The following is a 17,505-nucleotide window of genomic DNA, read 5'->3' as shown; positions in this document are numbered from 1 at the left end:
CAAGAAAATTAATTAAGGGTTTGATCCTTAATTTATATAATCCAAAATCTTAGTCACCTAACAATTAGAGTCTAATGAATCTAATTTATTTAGATTATTAGTAGGTAATTAACTTGAATTAATCTTATCAAATAAGAAATTCAAATACAAAAAAAAAATTAGATTCAACCATGTGCTAGCAAGGTTACCCTGAACTCTATAGGATTTTTCTCAACCTAATTGAAACTTCATAAGTCTAATTGCTTATTCTAGATCTAATCTCTTTGTTGTATAACCCCATAAGTTTAATTTTATCTGATAGTGAGATATACTATGATCTCTATCATAGTATCATTGAAATTTTTTCAATGGATCGAAATAATTTCACTCAACTCATCAAGGATTGTTGATCTTGAGCAATCATAGTGAGCTCTCACAATCCACTAGTGACACCCAGCAATATGTAGTGGCAATCTAATAGAATCGAAAAGAACCTCAAGATGTAGTTCATATATGATTCAGTCTATCTATCATGACTGACTAGATGACAGATCATGGATAAATCGTCAAACCTCATTATCAGTCATATGATATATTTGATTAGCTCAAGTTCAATTGTGATCCTGAAGAAATTTTTTTTTCATCAATCACACTGCTATGGCCACTAACTTTCAGACTTAGCCTCTCAAATCTCATAGGACTATTTCTTTCTATTAAGATCGATAGATTCCATTTAGATGCACATCCTACTTCTACAGTGGATCAATTATCGCCAACATATACTATAAGGTCTCAATGAGGTCATGTTTATGTGTCAATCAAATCCCAGCAGTCTCACTGCGAGTAATCATACCATCACAGATCCAAAGACTATTCATACAACTACAGCATCGAGGTAACCACTGACGATTAATTAAAAATTTAAGTGATCTCTCGTATGGTCAAGCTCAGTACTAGTTATTCTCTAACAACTATCCACACTCGTTGTTCCGTGTCTCTACATTATAGACCTGAAACTCATCAATTCTAAAGGAAGCGATTTGTACGTTGGTTTATTCGGATCAATCATCATTCTAATGATGATACTATGATCGAGAGTATTTAAAAATTTTATACATGTCTCTAATTCTCAATACTTTGAGAATACTTTGAGAAAATTTTATACATGTCTCTAATTCTCAATACTTTGAGAATATGAAACTTTTATTTAAGGTAAAATTATTGGTAATACACTCATAGACTTTTTGAGTCCCATGGTCACGAAAGGTTTGCTCCCTGTCAGGGTTCTCCAAAGATGGTGTTGATGATCCCGATTGGAGGCTGATCTTCAGGTTGTTCTTCCCTCCTTGACGGCTCTGGCTATGGTAGGGCCCTCGATCGAGCTTCCGGAGGACCTCGTCTGATGAGCTCTTCGATCTCGTCTCGGAGCTGAATGCACTTCTCCGTGTCATGATCGTGGTCACGATGATAGAGGCAGAACTTGTTAGGGTTGCACTTTCTGGGGTGTGCGTATCCTTTTCAGCCTTGGTAGCTGCTCCCTGACCTCCATCAGCACTTGAGCTTTTGGAGCATTGAGGGGGGCGTAGCTGTGGAATCTTCCTGGGGGAGAGCTCCGTTGAACCCTGCGGTCCGGGCTCCTTTATCTACGAGCTCGGGGGGGGAGTTCGGACACGCTTGTATCCGGGGGGAGTTCAAGAATGTGGCCAAGCTTCACTCGGCCCTTTTTCAACTGCGAGCTTGCTGGAGTCACCCACCTGCTGCTCCTTCGCAGCCTCCTCATCCTTCAGCTTGAAGGCTTCCTCTGCTCGGGCATATTCTTCGGCCCGAGCCAGCAGATTAGCGAAGTCTCTGGGATACTTCTTTTTTAGAAAAAATAGAAGATCGTTCTTTTGAAGACCGCCCTTCAGGGCGGCCATTGCAACTGACTGGTCCAAGTTTCGGACCTCCAACGCGGTGGTGTTAAAATGGTTGACGTAAGTTCGGATGGATTCTCTCTCCTTTTGCTTGATGTTGATGAGGGACTCCGAACCTCTCTGGGGATGTCGGCTACTGACGAAATGAGTAACAAACTGATGGCTCATCTGATCAAAAGAGAAGATAGTACCCGACTTCAGTGCCGAGTATCAATTTCTTGCTGCTCTCTTCAAGGTGGATGGGAAAGCTCGGCACAGGATGGTGTCTGGCGCGCCATGGAGCAGCATCATTGTTCGGAAGGCCTCTAGGTGGTCAACCGGATCTGAGGTCCCGTCGTAGCTCTCGAATTTGGGAAGCTTGAAGTTTGGCGGGATTAGTTCCTGCATAATCATTTGAGAGAAAGGAGGGTCAGTACAGATGTCCTCACCGTAAGTAGTTGGAGTATGACGGAGCTCTTCGATCTGTTAGTTTATCTCTTGGAATCTTTGATCCAGGAGGTCCTCTCGACTGCGAGTCTCGAGGGTCTTCTAGTAGAACGGAGGTAAAGACCCTCCGGGGGTGGAATCATGATCGGACAGAGGGCTCTCCGCCTTCTGCTTCTCCTTTTCGGGAAAAATAAGGCGACTGGCCCAAGTGGCCCACCCGATCATCGGATTCTGGAACTCCGACGATGCTCTTTCCAACCGCATAGATGCCTGTGGCTGTTGCGGCTGCTGCTGCATGGTCTGCACTACTTTGGTGAGGCCCCTGATCTATTGAACCAGCAAGTCGAACTGCTCCATGCCGACTGCCGTTGCCGGAGGAGGAGGAGCCTAGAAAATTGAAGACGAGGTCGGAGCTTACGGGTCTCACTGAGATCTGACCGTGGAGGCCGTGGATCACCTGATGGATGCCTTTTGGGGAGGCATCAGGTGGAGATCTGGTAGGAGAAGAAGGAGAAAATGTCGAAGAAGATGACCAAAGACAATCCTGTTGAGTACTCCTTTAAGAACAAGGGTACTGTGAAGACACAGGCCCTCCTTCTAGCATCAATTCTGTTAGTGCAGAATTTCACCGACGTCGGAGAAGCTGGAGTCAAGAGGATCGCGTCCTCTACCGGGACCTGCAAGAGAAGTCTAAACCGGAGTTGGGGGTGCTCCGGCATGATCCTCTGACGCTCAAGTCAGTACTCTACCTCAACAGAAATGGAGCACTCAAATAGAATTTTAGCAGAGTTTCAAGATAGAGTTTAGAGCTTAGAGATGAACGTATCTGGAGGTCCCTTTTTATAGATGGAGAGCGTAACTGATTGACAGCGACGTCTGTAACTGTCTGATAGTGGGCCGTTCGGGGCTACGCAGAGTTTGTTACGGAGAGTAGTGGTGTCAGGAGGCCGTTCAGGGCCACATGGAGTTTGTTATGGAGAGTGGAGTAGTGTCCGTTGTTGCGACTTGCCAGAGAGTTCGGGACTAACGGCTAAAGCTCGGTTGGGACGTCTGATGGAGCAGAATGGCTCTCTGTCTCTGCAATCTAAGAGAAGCTCGGATGTTTTCAAGGTCGCTGATGAGTCCACTGTTGTCAGGTGTCTTGGGTGCTGATGCTGCAAGAGAAAGTTATCTGCTGTAGAAGCTCGGACGGAGACTTTCTATTGGAGAAGTTCGGTTTCATGAGGAATCCGACAGAGGATCGATCGACAGTGGAGTTCGGATGGCGTTGTGGAGGTTCGTTCGCTGGAGAAGTCTTCAGGACACTGCGGAAAGTCGAACGTTGGAGGAGTCCGAGATTTAATTCTGCTGTAGAAGTTCGAACGAAGTCCGGCTCTTGTAGGAGTCTGGATGAAGTCTGCTTATTGTAGAAGCTCGGATGAAGATCGGTTGCCGTGGAAGCTCGGATGGAGACCTCTTATTGTAGAAGTCCCGCTGCTGGAGAAGCTCAGTCATTAACGAAGTCCGAAAGAAGTTCAGAGTAGAGATCCGGCTGGTGGAGCCTGTCCGTCGTAGAAGTTCATCTGGGATCCATCCACTGTAGAAGTTCGAACGGAGTCCGGCTCTTGTAGGAGCCCGGATGAAATCTGGAAGGCGGTCGACCACCGTAAAAATTTGGATGGAGTCTGGTTACTGTAGAGGTCCTGCTGTTAAAGAAGCTCGAACATTGATGAAGTCCAGAAGAAGTTTGGAGTAAAGTCGTTTGCGGCTGGAAGAAGTCTGGAAGAGATTCGGAGAATAGTCGATCACTGTAGAAAATCGACTGATAGTGAAGCTCGGAAAGCATTCGGAGCAGTCCGGTATATGAATGGAGGAGCTCATTATCGGAGAACTCCGGATGGTATTATGGAAGCTCGAACGGTCGGGGGAGTTCAGAAAGATGCCACATAAGGTCGGAAGCCGGAAGAGCCCTGGGAGGGTCGGTCTTTTACGAACTTCGATTGGAGGTACTTTATACCCAATAATTTTTAAGATATACATCTAACAATCAGGAGTCTAATCACGTATTAAATTTTCACCAATCATAAGTTATCTGTACAATAACCAATTAAGGTCTTCTTTTGAAATTGAGTATCTTTCGAGCTCTATAATATGGTACTATATATCTCATATAAGATGTAAAGTATTATGTGATCAGGACTAAATTCTCTTTTTTGAGTTATGAAGGGGTTTCATCAAAATATTTTTTTTTTTGAAAAAATTTTGAACAGATATATTTTACAATCTAAAAAGAATTAGATAGAATGGTTCTAAGTAAAGTTACTGTAAAAATTCAGATTCTTATCCTATAGAATTTTATCTTTTTTATAATTATTATCTACTAGTTATATCAATTTTTGAAATATTTTTTTGTTAATTAAAAGAGGAATTCAATAAGAATTATATAATATCAGACTTCACTGTTACAAGCAGAAGCTAAGTAACCCAATTTGTTATTTAACAATGAATGGGAGGGGAATCTAAATTTTATTTTTATTTTTTAACTTTTTTTAATTTGAGTTAAGTAAATCGAAAAAAATGTATTTTTATGGTGTTCGGAATGCTTGGCCCTGAGTGGAGACTGCACTGGGTGGGGCCCGTCTTTCTTTTCTGTTGTCTTAATTGCTGCCGGTGGTCTGGACCCTTTTCCCAGGTGGCTCAACGAAAACTCCGACGGAAGGCACTGAGAACACATGCAATCGTACCATTCCGCCAACAAAAGACCAATGTGAACTCGAAACAAAACGCAAAATAGGAATTCTAAAACTCTTCCTACATTAGATTCTCTCTGTCTTTGGACTCTAGCTCTTTGTGTACCAAGTGAAACAAAGAATATATGCCTGGTAATATAAGGTGGTATGCTACGAAGATGGCCGGGTAACATCCATGATTTTACCATCATTCCTGTGATTCAACAGAGCAAAGTTGTTGTGTTTTTCTTTCTTTTTTTTTTTTTTTTTTTTTTGTATTTTGTACAGAAAATGTGGGGTTGGAGGGGCGGGGCGGGGCGGGGCGCGGCGCGTAGCAACAGAGCAAAGTTTTCGTCCGCTCATATTAGACTGTATTCTGCAAAAACTCAAACCTTATATTAACTGATAACAGTCTATCCAAATAAACGTTATGTCTCTATACATGATATTAGCCGACCTTATATTAACTGATAACAGTCTATCCAAATAATCGTTATGTCTCTATACATGATATTAGCAGACAAATACTAGCCTAATCAACCGCCTTGCGCAATTCTGGTGGCGACGCGGTGGAGCCCTCTTTCTGTTTTCTCCGGCGCACGCGGACCGGCAGCCCACCTCCTATGGATGCCGTGAGGCCAGGGGAAAACTTAGGCGGCCGGTTCCCGTCGATCATGTCGACGTCAAATCCTTGGACCACCGCGACGATGACGCTCTTCATCTCCATCAGCGCCATCTCCTTCCCAAGGCACTTGCGCAGGCCACCTTGGAACACCGGGTACCTGAACGGATTCTCGCATGTGAACATGCCGTTCCTCAGCCACCGCTCCGGCCGGAATTCTCGGCAGTCGCTCCCCCACAACTCCTCCATTCTCCCCATGGCATACGCGTGGTATGTCACCCTCGTCCCTGTGCTAACGAATGTCCCGTCCGGCAGCACGTCATCATCGACGCAGAATTTGGAGTCGAACTGCACCGGTGGGTACAGCCGCATGCTCTCGTAGAGCGCCGCTTGCACGTAATGCATCTCTTTCAACTGCTCGTATGTTATAGCCCAAATCCATTACAGCCCACAAAGCCCAAAACGGAAAAAAAAAAAAAAAAAAAAAAAAAAAAAAAAACAGGAAACAGAGGAATTCAGAACCGGAAAGAAGACTCCCGATCGGAGTCTCCTTCTCCGGCTAAATCCGAGCAAGAATCGAACTCCTAAGACCCCTCGGAGTCCTAGGAGTTCCTATAAGAAGACCCCTCTCTTTAGAATCTATCCATCGACTCTTTTCCCTCTTTTTCTCTCCGATTTTTCCGAAGAAGAGCCGCGGGCACAGTTGGGTTCTCGCCGTGTTTTCTCTCCGACGAGGTCCCAAGAGGTTGAGGAAAGTTCCTCTCTTCCTCCTCTCCTTCTTCTCCTTCCTCCCATGCTCCTATGCATGGCTGCCGGCGACGAATGTCGCCGATCTACCGACGGGAAAGAGACTCTGTTTTTGAGTCTCTTTTCCTTGAAATCTCTGGCGCCGGCGATCGGAATTGACCGCCGGCCCTGTTTCGTCCGTGATCGGGGGAGATGGCCCGTCGGCCACCGGCCTCCGCCGTGGCAGCAACGGCCCGAACGGCCGATTGAGGCCTGAGGACAAGAGTCCTCTGTTCCGGCGCGGGAAGAAGAAGAAGAAAAAAAAAAAGAAAAGAAGAAAAAGAAGAAAAGAAGAAAAAGAAAAGAAAAAGAAGAAAAAGAAAAAGAAGAAAAAGAAAAAGAAAAAAAAAAAGGGGCTGAGAGAGAGAAACTCTCTTTGCTCTCTCTCTCTCTCTCTTTCTCTCTCTAGATCATAGGATTTATGGAATTAATTTATTATTAAAAATAAAAAAAAAATTAGCAATAAAAATAAAAATAAAATTAGGGTGTCCATGGGTTAATTCGAAAATCGGAATGCTATCGACGAATTGATCCTAGTGGAGACATTAGATTTTAATAATTTAGTTATTTTTAATTTGATGAAAATTTGATTTAAAATATGATATTTGACGTATCAGGTTCTGAGAAGGATTTTCGAGATCCCTAGAATTTTTAGTTTGGACTTTCTTTTGAGGTAAGTAGTGATTACTTTTACTGAATTTATCTGGTAAATTATGAATTAAATAAATTTATGCATGATTGTGATTGAAATTATTTATTGAAATAATTGTTGGAATTATTTATGATGAAAGTTAATTATAGAAAATTATTTATTGAATGATGTTATTTGCTGAGCAATTATTATGATAATATATGATCTCAAAGAATATTATAATTGATTTGACTCGAATATCAATTAATTTTATTATTTCTGAAAATAATATATGAATTGGAAGACAATATGAAATTGACAACCTGACTGTGTTGAGGACCCCGCCAATGGGGGCATATATGTTGGCAATTGACTGTCCTGAGGATTTACGTCGCCAGTAAGACCAGCGACATGTCGCCAGATAGACCAGCGATAAAACCGCCAGTTAGACCAGCGGTTCCAAAGGACTTGGCTGCCAGATGATTCGCAGCCCACCGCAAGCAGATACGCGGTATTATGACCCTGCCACAGGGATAATGTGGTCATAGTCATGGTTGGTAAGAAGAATTTAAGAAATTGAAGAAATTAAGAAGAAAAGCATAATTAGAAATTATGATGAATTGACTTCTAAATATGATTGACAGAATAAATATGATTTCATGAAATTACATATTGAATTGTTATGCATAGTATTATTTGCTTGATTATTCAGTTAAAGGTATACACTACTTACTGAGCTATTTAGCTCATGATAAGTTTTATGTTTTTCTTACAGATCCAAAAAATTAGCATGATGCGGGTTTTCGGTTGGGAGAGCGATTAGAGATGGAGTTAACTCATTGATTTAGGATTCTCTCAGATTTGATTCAAGACCTTTAGTTTTGTTTTTAGTATTGACTTTGTCAGACAGTTACTTTCTTTTGAACACTTAGTTTTGATTTGTTATTTGAACCAAGGTTTGATTATTGAATAAAGAAAAATTTATTTAACTATTTGTGAAGATATCATGATGAGATGCCTTGCATGCTTATGGAAAAAGTATTCTATAAGTATGCGGCGGTTGCCATGACCCTCGATTCACAATCTCGGATCGGGGGCGTGACAATTAATATGGTATCAGAGCATAAGTAGATAGATAGAGACATGTAGAATAAAGTGAGTGATGGGTAGACATTAGGAAATTGAAAGGTTAAGTTATGAAAATTATGATTTGACTTGTCACAAGTTATAACCTTATTAATGATAAGTTATTATCTCAAATCTAACATAGGTCAATATGCCTCTGCGACGAGCAAGGAATACTCAAAGAACGGTAGGAGGGACATCAAATCCACTTGGCGATAATACTCCTCAATTAAACAGCGGTACAACTCAGCAGGAGGGAATCCATGATCCTACCAGAAATACTCCGACAGCACAGGAGCCGAATATGACTCAACTAATGCAAACTCTGATCGGAGTAGTTCAAACACAATAACAGTTACTTCAACAACAACATGCACAGCCACATCAGCATTTTCCACCGGCACCTGGACATGGAGAACATCCGATGCAAAGAAACAATATCGTCGAATTTAAGAAGCTAGCCCCTCCAGCCTTCAAAGGGACCATCGAGCCACAAGAAGCAGATAACTGGATTATGGAAATGGAGAAGGCCTTCACCGTGCAAGAATGCCAAGATGAAGAGAAGATCCGCTATACAGCATATCTGTTACAAGGCGAGGCATACAACTGGTGGCGTATACTGGAACAAAAATATGAGCACGATGGGATACCACTCACTTGGGAGAGATTTCGAGATGAATTCTTTGACAAGTATTTTCTCCGAAGTGTCAGAATACAGAAAGAACAAGAGTTCATTCACCTGAGACAGGGTAACAGATCCGTTGCAGAATATGAAGCCAAATTCACGGAGTTAGCCAAATTTGTTCCGAGACTAGTTGAAATTGAGCAAGATAGAGTACATAAATTTGAAATGGGACTGAAGACAGAAATCAAGAGACAGATTGTACCCTATGAGCTAAATACCTATACCTCAGTTGTGAACAAAGCTCTAATAATTGAGAGAGAAGCTAATGAAGCTCATGCGGAGCGTGAACGGAATCAGAAGAAGAGAAATAGATTTAGTGGAACTCAAGGATGAAACCAGAACAATAAGGTTCCAGCAAAGAAGCCAGCAACTGATAAGAATCGTGAGAATGAGACAGCTAAATGTTCGAGATGTGGCCGAAGAGAGCATGAGACTTCTAATTGCCCATGGAATACTGGTTCGTGTTTTAGATGTGGCCAGAAAGGACATAAGATTGCAGATTGCCCGCAGATGGACGAAAATAGATCAACACAAGCAAAGGACGGAGGTCAAAGGCCGAAAACTCAAGGAAGAATCTATGCCCTCACACAACAAGATGCTCAGGCCTCCAATGCTGTGGTGACAGGTACCATTCCTGTATCTGGTATTCATGCTTCAGTTTTGTTTGATTCTGGTGCTACACACTCCTTTATATCCACTACTTTTATTAGACAGCATGATATAGGTTGTGAACCCATGGAAACCAAATTATATGTTGAGACACCAGTAGGTGATATTTTGAGTACCGAAAGTGTGTGCAAGTCCTGTAGTATTAAGATAGGAGAAAGAGAATTACCGACAGATTTGGTGGTCCTGGATATGCATGATTTCGATGTCATTCTAGGAATGGATTGGCTGGCTACATATCATGCCTCTGTGGATTGTCATGAAAAGAGAGTAAATTTTCACATACCGGGAGAATTAACTTTTAGTTTTGATGGAAGTACAGGAACCACCCCTCCACGTATTATTTCACTTGAACAAGCTAGACAGATGATAAGAAAGGGATGTAGAGGTTACCTAGTATCAATAAAGAATAAAGAACATGATGAATTGAAGTTACAGGATATTCCTATCGTAAATGAATTTTCGGATGTATTCATTGATGATTTAGTCGGACTACCCCCAGATAGAGAACTTGAATTTACTATTGAGTTGGCACCTAATACCAATCCGATTTCTAAAGCTCCTTACAGAATGGCCCCTATGGAATTAAAGGAGTTAAAAGATCAATTACAAGATTTATTGGATAAAAGTTTTATAAGGCCTAGTGTATCTCCTTGGGGAGCTCCAGTCTTATTTGTGAAGAAGAAAGATGGTAGTATGAGACTTTGTATCGATTATAGAGAGTTGAATAAAAATACTATCAGAAATAAGTATCCTCTACCTCGAATTGATGATTTGTTTGATCAGCTGCAAGGTGCACAAGTCTTTTCTAAAATTGATCTTCGTTCAGGGTATCATCAGTTAAAAATTAAAATAGAGGACATACCAAAGATGGCATTTAGAACTCGTTATGGACATTATAAATTTTTAGTGATGCCTTTTGGATTAACCAATGCTCCAGCAGCCTTTATGGATTTAATGAACAGAATATTCAGATCTTATCTTGATAAATTTGTTGTCGTATTTATTGACGATATCTTGATATATTCAAGTAGTAAATTGGAGCATGAAGAATACTTACGGTGTGTACTACAAATATTGAGGAAAGAAAAACTTTATGCCAAATTTAAGAAGTGTGAATTTTGGTTGGACAAAATAGCCTTTTTAGGACACATCGTATCTAAAGATGGAATTTCTGTGGATCCAGCAAAAGTGGAAGCTGTGATGCAGTGGAACAGACCTACAAATATTTCTGAGATTCGAAGTTTTCTGGGAATGGCAGGGTATTATAGATGATTTGTAGAAGGATTTTTCCGCATAGCTGCACCTTTGACTCGTCTTACTCAAAAAGGGGTTAAATTCGAGTGGTCTGAAGTTTGTGAACAGAGTTTTCAAGAATTAAAACAACGATTAGTGTCAGCCCCTATCCTTACTATACCAACAGGAGATGAAGGTTTCACAATTTATAGTGATGCATCTAAAAAAAAACTCGGATGTGTATTGATGCAACATGGTAAGGTAGTAGCCTATGCCTCAAGATAATTGAAACCATATGAACAGAATTATCCGACACATGATTTGGAATTAGCTGCAGTGATTTTTGCCTTAAAAATTTAGAGACATCACTTATACGGTGCGCAGTGTGAAGTGTTTACTGATCATAAGAGTTTGAAGTATATTTTTACACAGAAAGAATTAAACATGAGACAGAGAAGGTGGTTAGAACTATTAAAGGATTATGATTTAACAATCCATTATCATCCGGAAAAAGCTAATGTTGTTGCTGATGCCCTTAGTAGAAAATCTGTGGGAAATATGTAATTTTAATTACACACCAAAGTCAATTGTTAAAGGATATAAGAAAACTGGAATTAGACATCCGAATATATGACTCAACAGTACGGTTAGCCAACTTGAGGATTCAGCCAACACTCATAGAAAGAATTACAGTTGCCCAGAATAATGATCCACAACTAATGAAAATAAGAAATTCAGTGGAAGCTAGTGTTCAATCTGAATTCAAGATACATGAAGACGGTTCGTTAAGGTTCGACAACAGGATTTACGTACCTAATGATTCAGCACTCAAGCATGAAATACTTCAGGAGGCACATCAGACCGGTTATGCAGTTCATCCGGGAGGTACTAAGATGTATAGAGACTTAAAAGAAATGTACTGATGGAATAATATGAAGAGAGAGATCGCTCAATTCGTGGCTCAATGTTTGGTGTGTCAACAAGTTAAAGCTGAACATCAGAGACCGGCGGGACTACTTCAACCTCTTGATATTCCAGTTTGGAAGTGGAAACATATCACTATGGATTTTGTAACTGGACTACCGAAGACTCCCAGTAAAAATGATGCAGCCTGGGTGATTGTGGACCGATTGACAAAGTCTGCACACTTTCTTCCAATTAGAGTTGGTTTTACTTTGGAAAGACTAGCAAAGTTATATATGAAAGAAATTGTAAGGTTACATGGAATTCCAGTGACCATCGAATCAGATCGAGACACCAGATTTGTATCACAATTTTGGAAGAGCTTACACAAGGCATTAGGAACAAAATTGAACTTCAGTACAGCCTTTCATCCACAGACTGATGGTCAATCAGAGAGAACTATTCAGATCTTAGAAGATATGTTGAGAACCTGTATTTTGGATATGAAGAGTTCATGGGATGAGCATCTACCTTTGATTGAGTTCGCTTACAATAACAGTTATCAGGCTAGCATTGGTATGGCACCTTACGAAGCTTTATATGGTAGAAGATGTCGATCACCGATTCACTGGGATGATGTCGGTGAGCGAAGAATATTGGGTCCTGAACTTGTTCAACAAGCAGTCGAGAAGATTCAATTAATTAAAGAACGACTTCGGGCAGCACAAAGCAGACAGAAATGTTATGCAGACAACAGGAGACGGAAATTAGAATTTCAAGTCGGTGACCATGTGTTTCTCAAAGTATCTCCTTCAAAAGGAATCTCAAGATTTGGCATTCGTGGCAAATTGAATCCCAGATATGTGGGTCCGTTTGAGATTTTGGAAAGAATTGGTGAGGCGGCTTATCGACTTGCCTTACCCCCTTCACTTGCAGGAGTACATAATGTTTTTCATGTTTCTATGTTAAAAAAATATTTACCAGATCCAAGTCACATCGTGGAACTTGAACCAGTACAAGCCAGGAAGGATCTAACATATGAAGAATACCCGATACGGATCATAGACCATAAAGAACAGGTGCTGAGACGTTGCAACATTCCTTATGTCAAGGTACAGTGGAGTCGACATTCAGAAAGAGAAGCTACTTGGGAGCTAGAGGAAGAAATGAAGCAAAAATATCCCCAGCTCTTCGAGACTACAGGTATGAAAAAATTTTGAGGACGAAATTTCTTTTTAGGGGTGAAGAATGTTATAGCCCAAATCCATTACAGCCCACAAAGCCCAAAACGGAAAAAAAAAAAAAAACAGAAAACAGAGAAATTCAGAACCGGGAAGAAGACACCCGATCGGAGTCTCCTTCTCCGGCTAAATCCGAGCAAGAATCGAACTCCTAAGACCCCTCGGAGTCCTAGGAGTTCCTATAAGAAGACCCCCTCTCTTTAGAATCGATCCATCGACTCTTTTCCCCTCTTTTTCTCTCCGATTTTCCCGAAGAAGAGCCGTGGGCACAGTTGGGTTCTCGCCGTGTTTTCTCTCCGACGAGATCCCAAGAGGTTGAGGTAACTTCCTCTCTTCCTCCTCTCTTTCTTCTCCTTCCTCCCATGCTCCTGTGCATGGCTGCCGGCGACGAATGTCGTCGATCTACCGACGGGAAAGAGACTCTGTTTTTGAGTCTCTTTTCCTTGAAATCTCCGGCGCCGGCGATCGGAATTGACCGCCGGCCCTGTTTCCTCCGTGATCGGGGGAGATGGCCCGTCGGCCGTCGGCCTCCGCCGTGGCAACCATGGCCCGAACGGCCGATTGAGGCCTGAGCACAAGAGTCCTCTGTTCCGGCGCGGGAAGAAGAAGAAGAAAAAAAAAGAAGAAAAGAAGAAAAAGAAGAAAAGAAGAAAAAGAAAAGAAAAAGAAGAAAAAGAAAAAGAAGAAAAAGAAAAAGAAAAAAAAAGGGGCTGAGAGAGAGAAACTCTCTTTGCTCTCTCTCTCTCTCTCTCTCTCTCTTTCTCTCTCTAGATCATAGGATTTATGGAATTAATTTATTATTTAAAAAAAAAATTAGCAATAAAAATAAAAATAAAATTAGGGTGTCCATGGGTTAATTCGAAAATCAGGATGCTGTCGACGAATTGATCCTAGTGGAGATATTAGATTTTAATAATTTAGTTATTTTTAATTTGATGAAAATTTGATTTAAAATATGATATTTGGCGTATCAGGTTCTGAGAAGGATTTTCGAGATCCCTAGAATTTTTAGTTTGGACTTTCTTTTGAGGTAAGTAGTGATTACTTTTACTGAATTTATCTGGTAAATTATGAATTAAATAAATTTATGCATGATTGTGATTGAAATTATTTATTGAAATAATTATTGGAATTATTTATGATGAAAGTTAATTATAGAAAATTATTTATTGAATGATGTTATTTGTTGAGCAATTATTATGATAATATATGATCTCAAAGAATATTATAATTGATTTGACTCGAATATCAATTAATTTTATTATTCCTGAAAATAATATATGAATTGGAAGACAATATGAAATTGACAACCTGACTGTGTTGAGGACCCCGCCAATGGGGGCATATACGTTGGCAATTGACTGTCCTGAGGATTTACGTCGCCAGTAAGACCAGCGACATATCGCCAGATAGACCAGCGACAAAACCGCCAGTTAGACCAGCGGTTCCAAAGGACTTGGCTGCCAGATGATTCGCAGCCCACCGCAAGCAGATACGCGGTATTATATCTTGCCACAGGGATAATGTGGTCATAGTCATGGTTGGTAAGAAGAATTTAAGAAATTGAAGAAATTAAGAAGAAAAGCATAATTGGAAATTATGATGAATTGACTTCTAAATATGATTGACAGAATAAATATGATTTAATGAAATTACATATTGAATTGTTATGCATAGTATTATTTGCTTGATTATTCAGTTAAAGGTATACACTGCTTACTGGGCTATTTAGCTCATGATAAGTTTTATGTTTTTCTTACAGATCCGAAAAATTAGCATGATGCGGGTTTTCGGTTGGGAGAGCGATTAAAGATGGAGTTAACTCATTGATTTAGGATTCTCTCAGATTTGATTTAAGACCTTTAGTTTTGTTTTTAGTATTGACTTTGTCAGACAGTTACTTTCTTTTGAACACTTAGTTTTGATTTGTTATTTGAACCAAGATTTGATTATTGAATAAAGAAAAATTTATTTAACTATTTGTGAAGATATCATGATGAGATGCCTTGCATGCTTATGAAAAAAGTATTTTATAAGTATGCGGCGGTTGTCATGACCCTCGATTCACAATCTCGGATCGGAGGTGTGATATCGTAGCTCGCGACCGACGCACCGCAGCCGTCCCCGCCGCTCCTGGTTACCAGCTTGATCTCTCTGCGAATGTTCGCCTGGACGGCCGTGTGCCGCGACAGGAGCATGAAAAAGCTCGTTAAGGCAGAAGCCACTGTGTCGCGGCCCGCGAGCATGAAGCTGATGACAATGTCACGGAGGTACCACTCGTCGTCGATGGAGGCCATGAAGCGGGAGAGGAGGTCATGGGAAGACGAGAAGCCAAACTTCCTTCTCTGGCGGATGACCTCATCGGCTAGGAGGTTGACGAGACGGATCGCCCGCCGGAGCTCCCTCTCTGAACCCCAGTTCAAAAGCCGCTTGGCCTTCCATACAACAGGCGCTGCTGCGGCGGCCCGCAACGCCGACAGCCTGGAGGCCGTGTCGAAGGCTGCCGCGAACTCTGACATGGGCAGCGAGAGCTTAAGGCAGCCCGGATCGAGCCCGAAGGAAATCTTGCATATGTTGTCGAACGAGAATCGCCGGAACACGTCCTGGAAGTCGAGAACCTGAACGGTGTCAGCGACGGAGACGAGCAGAGGGAGCAGGCGGCGGCGGCTCTCGCAGGAGACGATGCGGCAGGAAAAGGACCGGACGGATGTGGAGCCGAGCTCGATGGTTGCGATTTTGCGCTGGAAGCGCCAGACGTCGCCGTCGACGTTGAAGATGCCGCGGCCGAGGAAGTCGCCGAGGATCGAAGAGAAGGGCTTCCCCTTTGGATAATTATCGAATCGGGTTTTAAGCATGTGCTCGACGTTGTCGGGATTGACCGTGATGATATTGCAGAGCACATGGATGTGAATAGTGCGTGTCGGCGATTGCTGGAGGAGGTGGGCATACCAGTCGCAAAGGTTATCGAAGTCGGCGGTCCACGACGACGTCACATACGCCTCGCAGACGGAGCAATTGCACCACCATGGCCGGGACCTTAGAAGCTGAAGTGAAAGAGTAAAGACCAGAAATATAGAAGTGAAGGAAAAGAAGAGGAAGGAGAAATGAGATTGAAAAGTTTCTAAGTCCATATCCCCTAGAGTCTTGGGTTGGACAGTATGAGAGGAAGGAGCGGAAAGTGAGGAGAGGTGTTCTATACCTATGATAAATCCTTATCTATGTAATTATATAATAGTGACGGCCTCCTTATTCATCTATTGTCGATCCAAAATGATTAAATCTAAGCATGTACGTTGGACGCTGGCGAAATAAATAAATAAAAGGTGGGTCGAGCTGTTTAATGTAATGAAAAGGGGTGGGAGACTGGCGGGGCGGAGGGCTGGAAACGGAGTACTTAACAATCTGGGATTGAGATGGTGAATGGGCGGACGGAGTGGATGGGGCGTGTATGGAGGGAGAGAGAGTGAGAGGGCGCGCACGCACGGATAAGGCGTGCGTCGACGACTCGAGCCGAGAATGCGTGTCAGAGTGCGTACCTCTTGGTTCCATCGTGGACCGTATGGCTGTTCCATCTTAGCTCAAGTACGGCTGTTCCATCTTAGCTCAAGTGACTATTTTTGGCTTCTAAATTTTTTTTTTTTCATCCGTCACCGAATTTATTTTTTCATGAACAGAAGTCGGGTCCCAATTTTTCTATAAGATCCTCCAACAAATATTTTCAGTATTTGAAGCAACATCCATAATGAACCACAAAAATTATTAGTGAAGTCTATGAATCTCTACGAGCAAATATCCCCGATTACTTACCCAAGAATAAAAAGAAAACTTATAATGACCCTATAGTATCAGAGGTGTTAGATGCATTTTCTAGAAATAAATATGACGACATATTGTAATAAATTTAGAACATAATTTTATATTTAATATATTAATTTGATCACTAAAATGATAAGTTTATTTTTCATTCAAATATAATGTGTCCTTGAATCGTTCATAAAATTAACTTTCGATATATATTCTCAAAGAGTTGAGAATTAGAGACATATATTTAATACCTAAATACTTCCAATCATAGTATCATTATGAGGATTGTGGTTGATCCGTATAGACCGACACACAGATCGCTTCTTTCGGGATAGATTAGTCTCTGATCTCAGTGTAGAGATACTGGACGACGAGTGTGGGTAGTTGTTAGAAAATAACTGGTACTGAGCGTGACCATACAAGAGATCACTTGGATTTCTATTTGATCGTCAGTAATTGTCTCGATATTGTAGTTGTGTGAATGATCCTTTGACCTGAGATGGTACTACTACTTGTAGTAAGGCTGCTGGAGTTTGACTGATATATAAATATGGATCTCAATGAGCCTTTGTAGTGGATGTTGGCGACAGTTGATCCACTGTAGGAAAAATACGCATCAAGATGAGATCTATCGATCTTGATAGAAAGGAGTAGTAGGCTAAGTCTGAGAGTCTATGGTCATAGTAGTGTGATTGATGAAAAAGAGATTTCATAAGAATCACAATTGGACTTGAGCTGATCGAATCTATCATATAACTGATGTTGAGGTTTGATGATTTA

General features: G+C 41.4%; 1 protein-coding gene across 1 annotated transcript; it reads right to left on the bottom strand.

Annotated features, from left to right (window-relative positions):
- Window positions 1–5,558: 5,558 nt before the first annotated feature.
- Window positions 5,559–16,052, bottom strand: LOC105036146 (cytochrome P450 94C1-like). The gene is made up of 3 exons (XM_073242773.1): window positions 15,027–16,052; window positions 8,647–8,661; window positions 5,559–6,071 (listed from the first exon to the last, which is right to left on the bottom strand). The coding sequence occupies exons 1-3, from the start codon at window positions 16,050–16,052 to the stop codon at window positions 5,559–5,561; spliced, it is 1,554 nt and encodes a 517-aa protein (XP_073098874.1).
- Window positions 16,053–17,505: the final 1,453 nt, after the last annotated feature.

This window comes from Elaeis guineensis, chromosome 8, assembly GCF_000442705.2.
Source record: "Elaeis guineensis isolate ETL-2024a chromosome 8, EG11, whole genome shotgun sequence".
Lineage (NCBI taxonomy): Eukaryota > Viridiplantae > Streptophyta > Magnoliopsida > Arecales > Arecaceae > Elaeis > Elaeis guineensis.
Note: the sequence above shows the minus strand (reverse complement) of the source record. Positions and strands in the feature narration are given on the sequence as shown.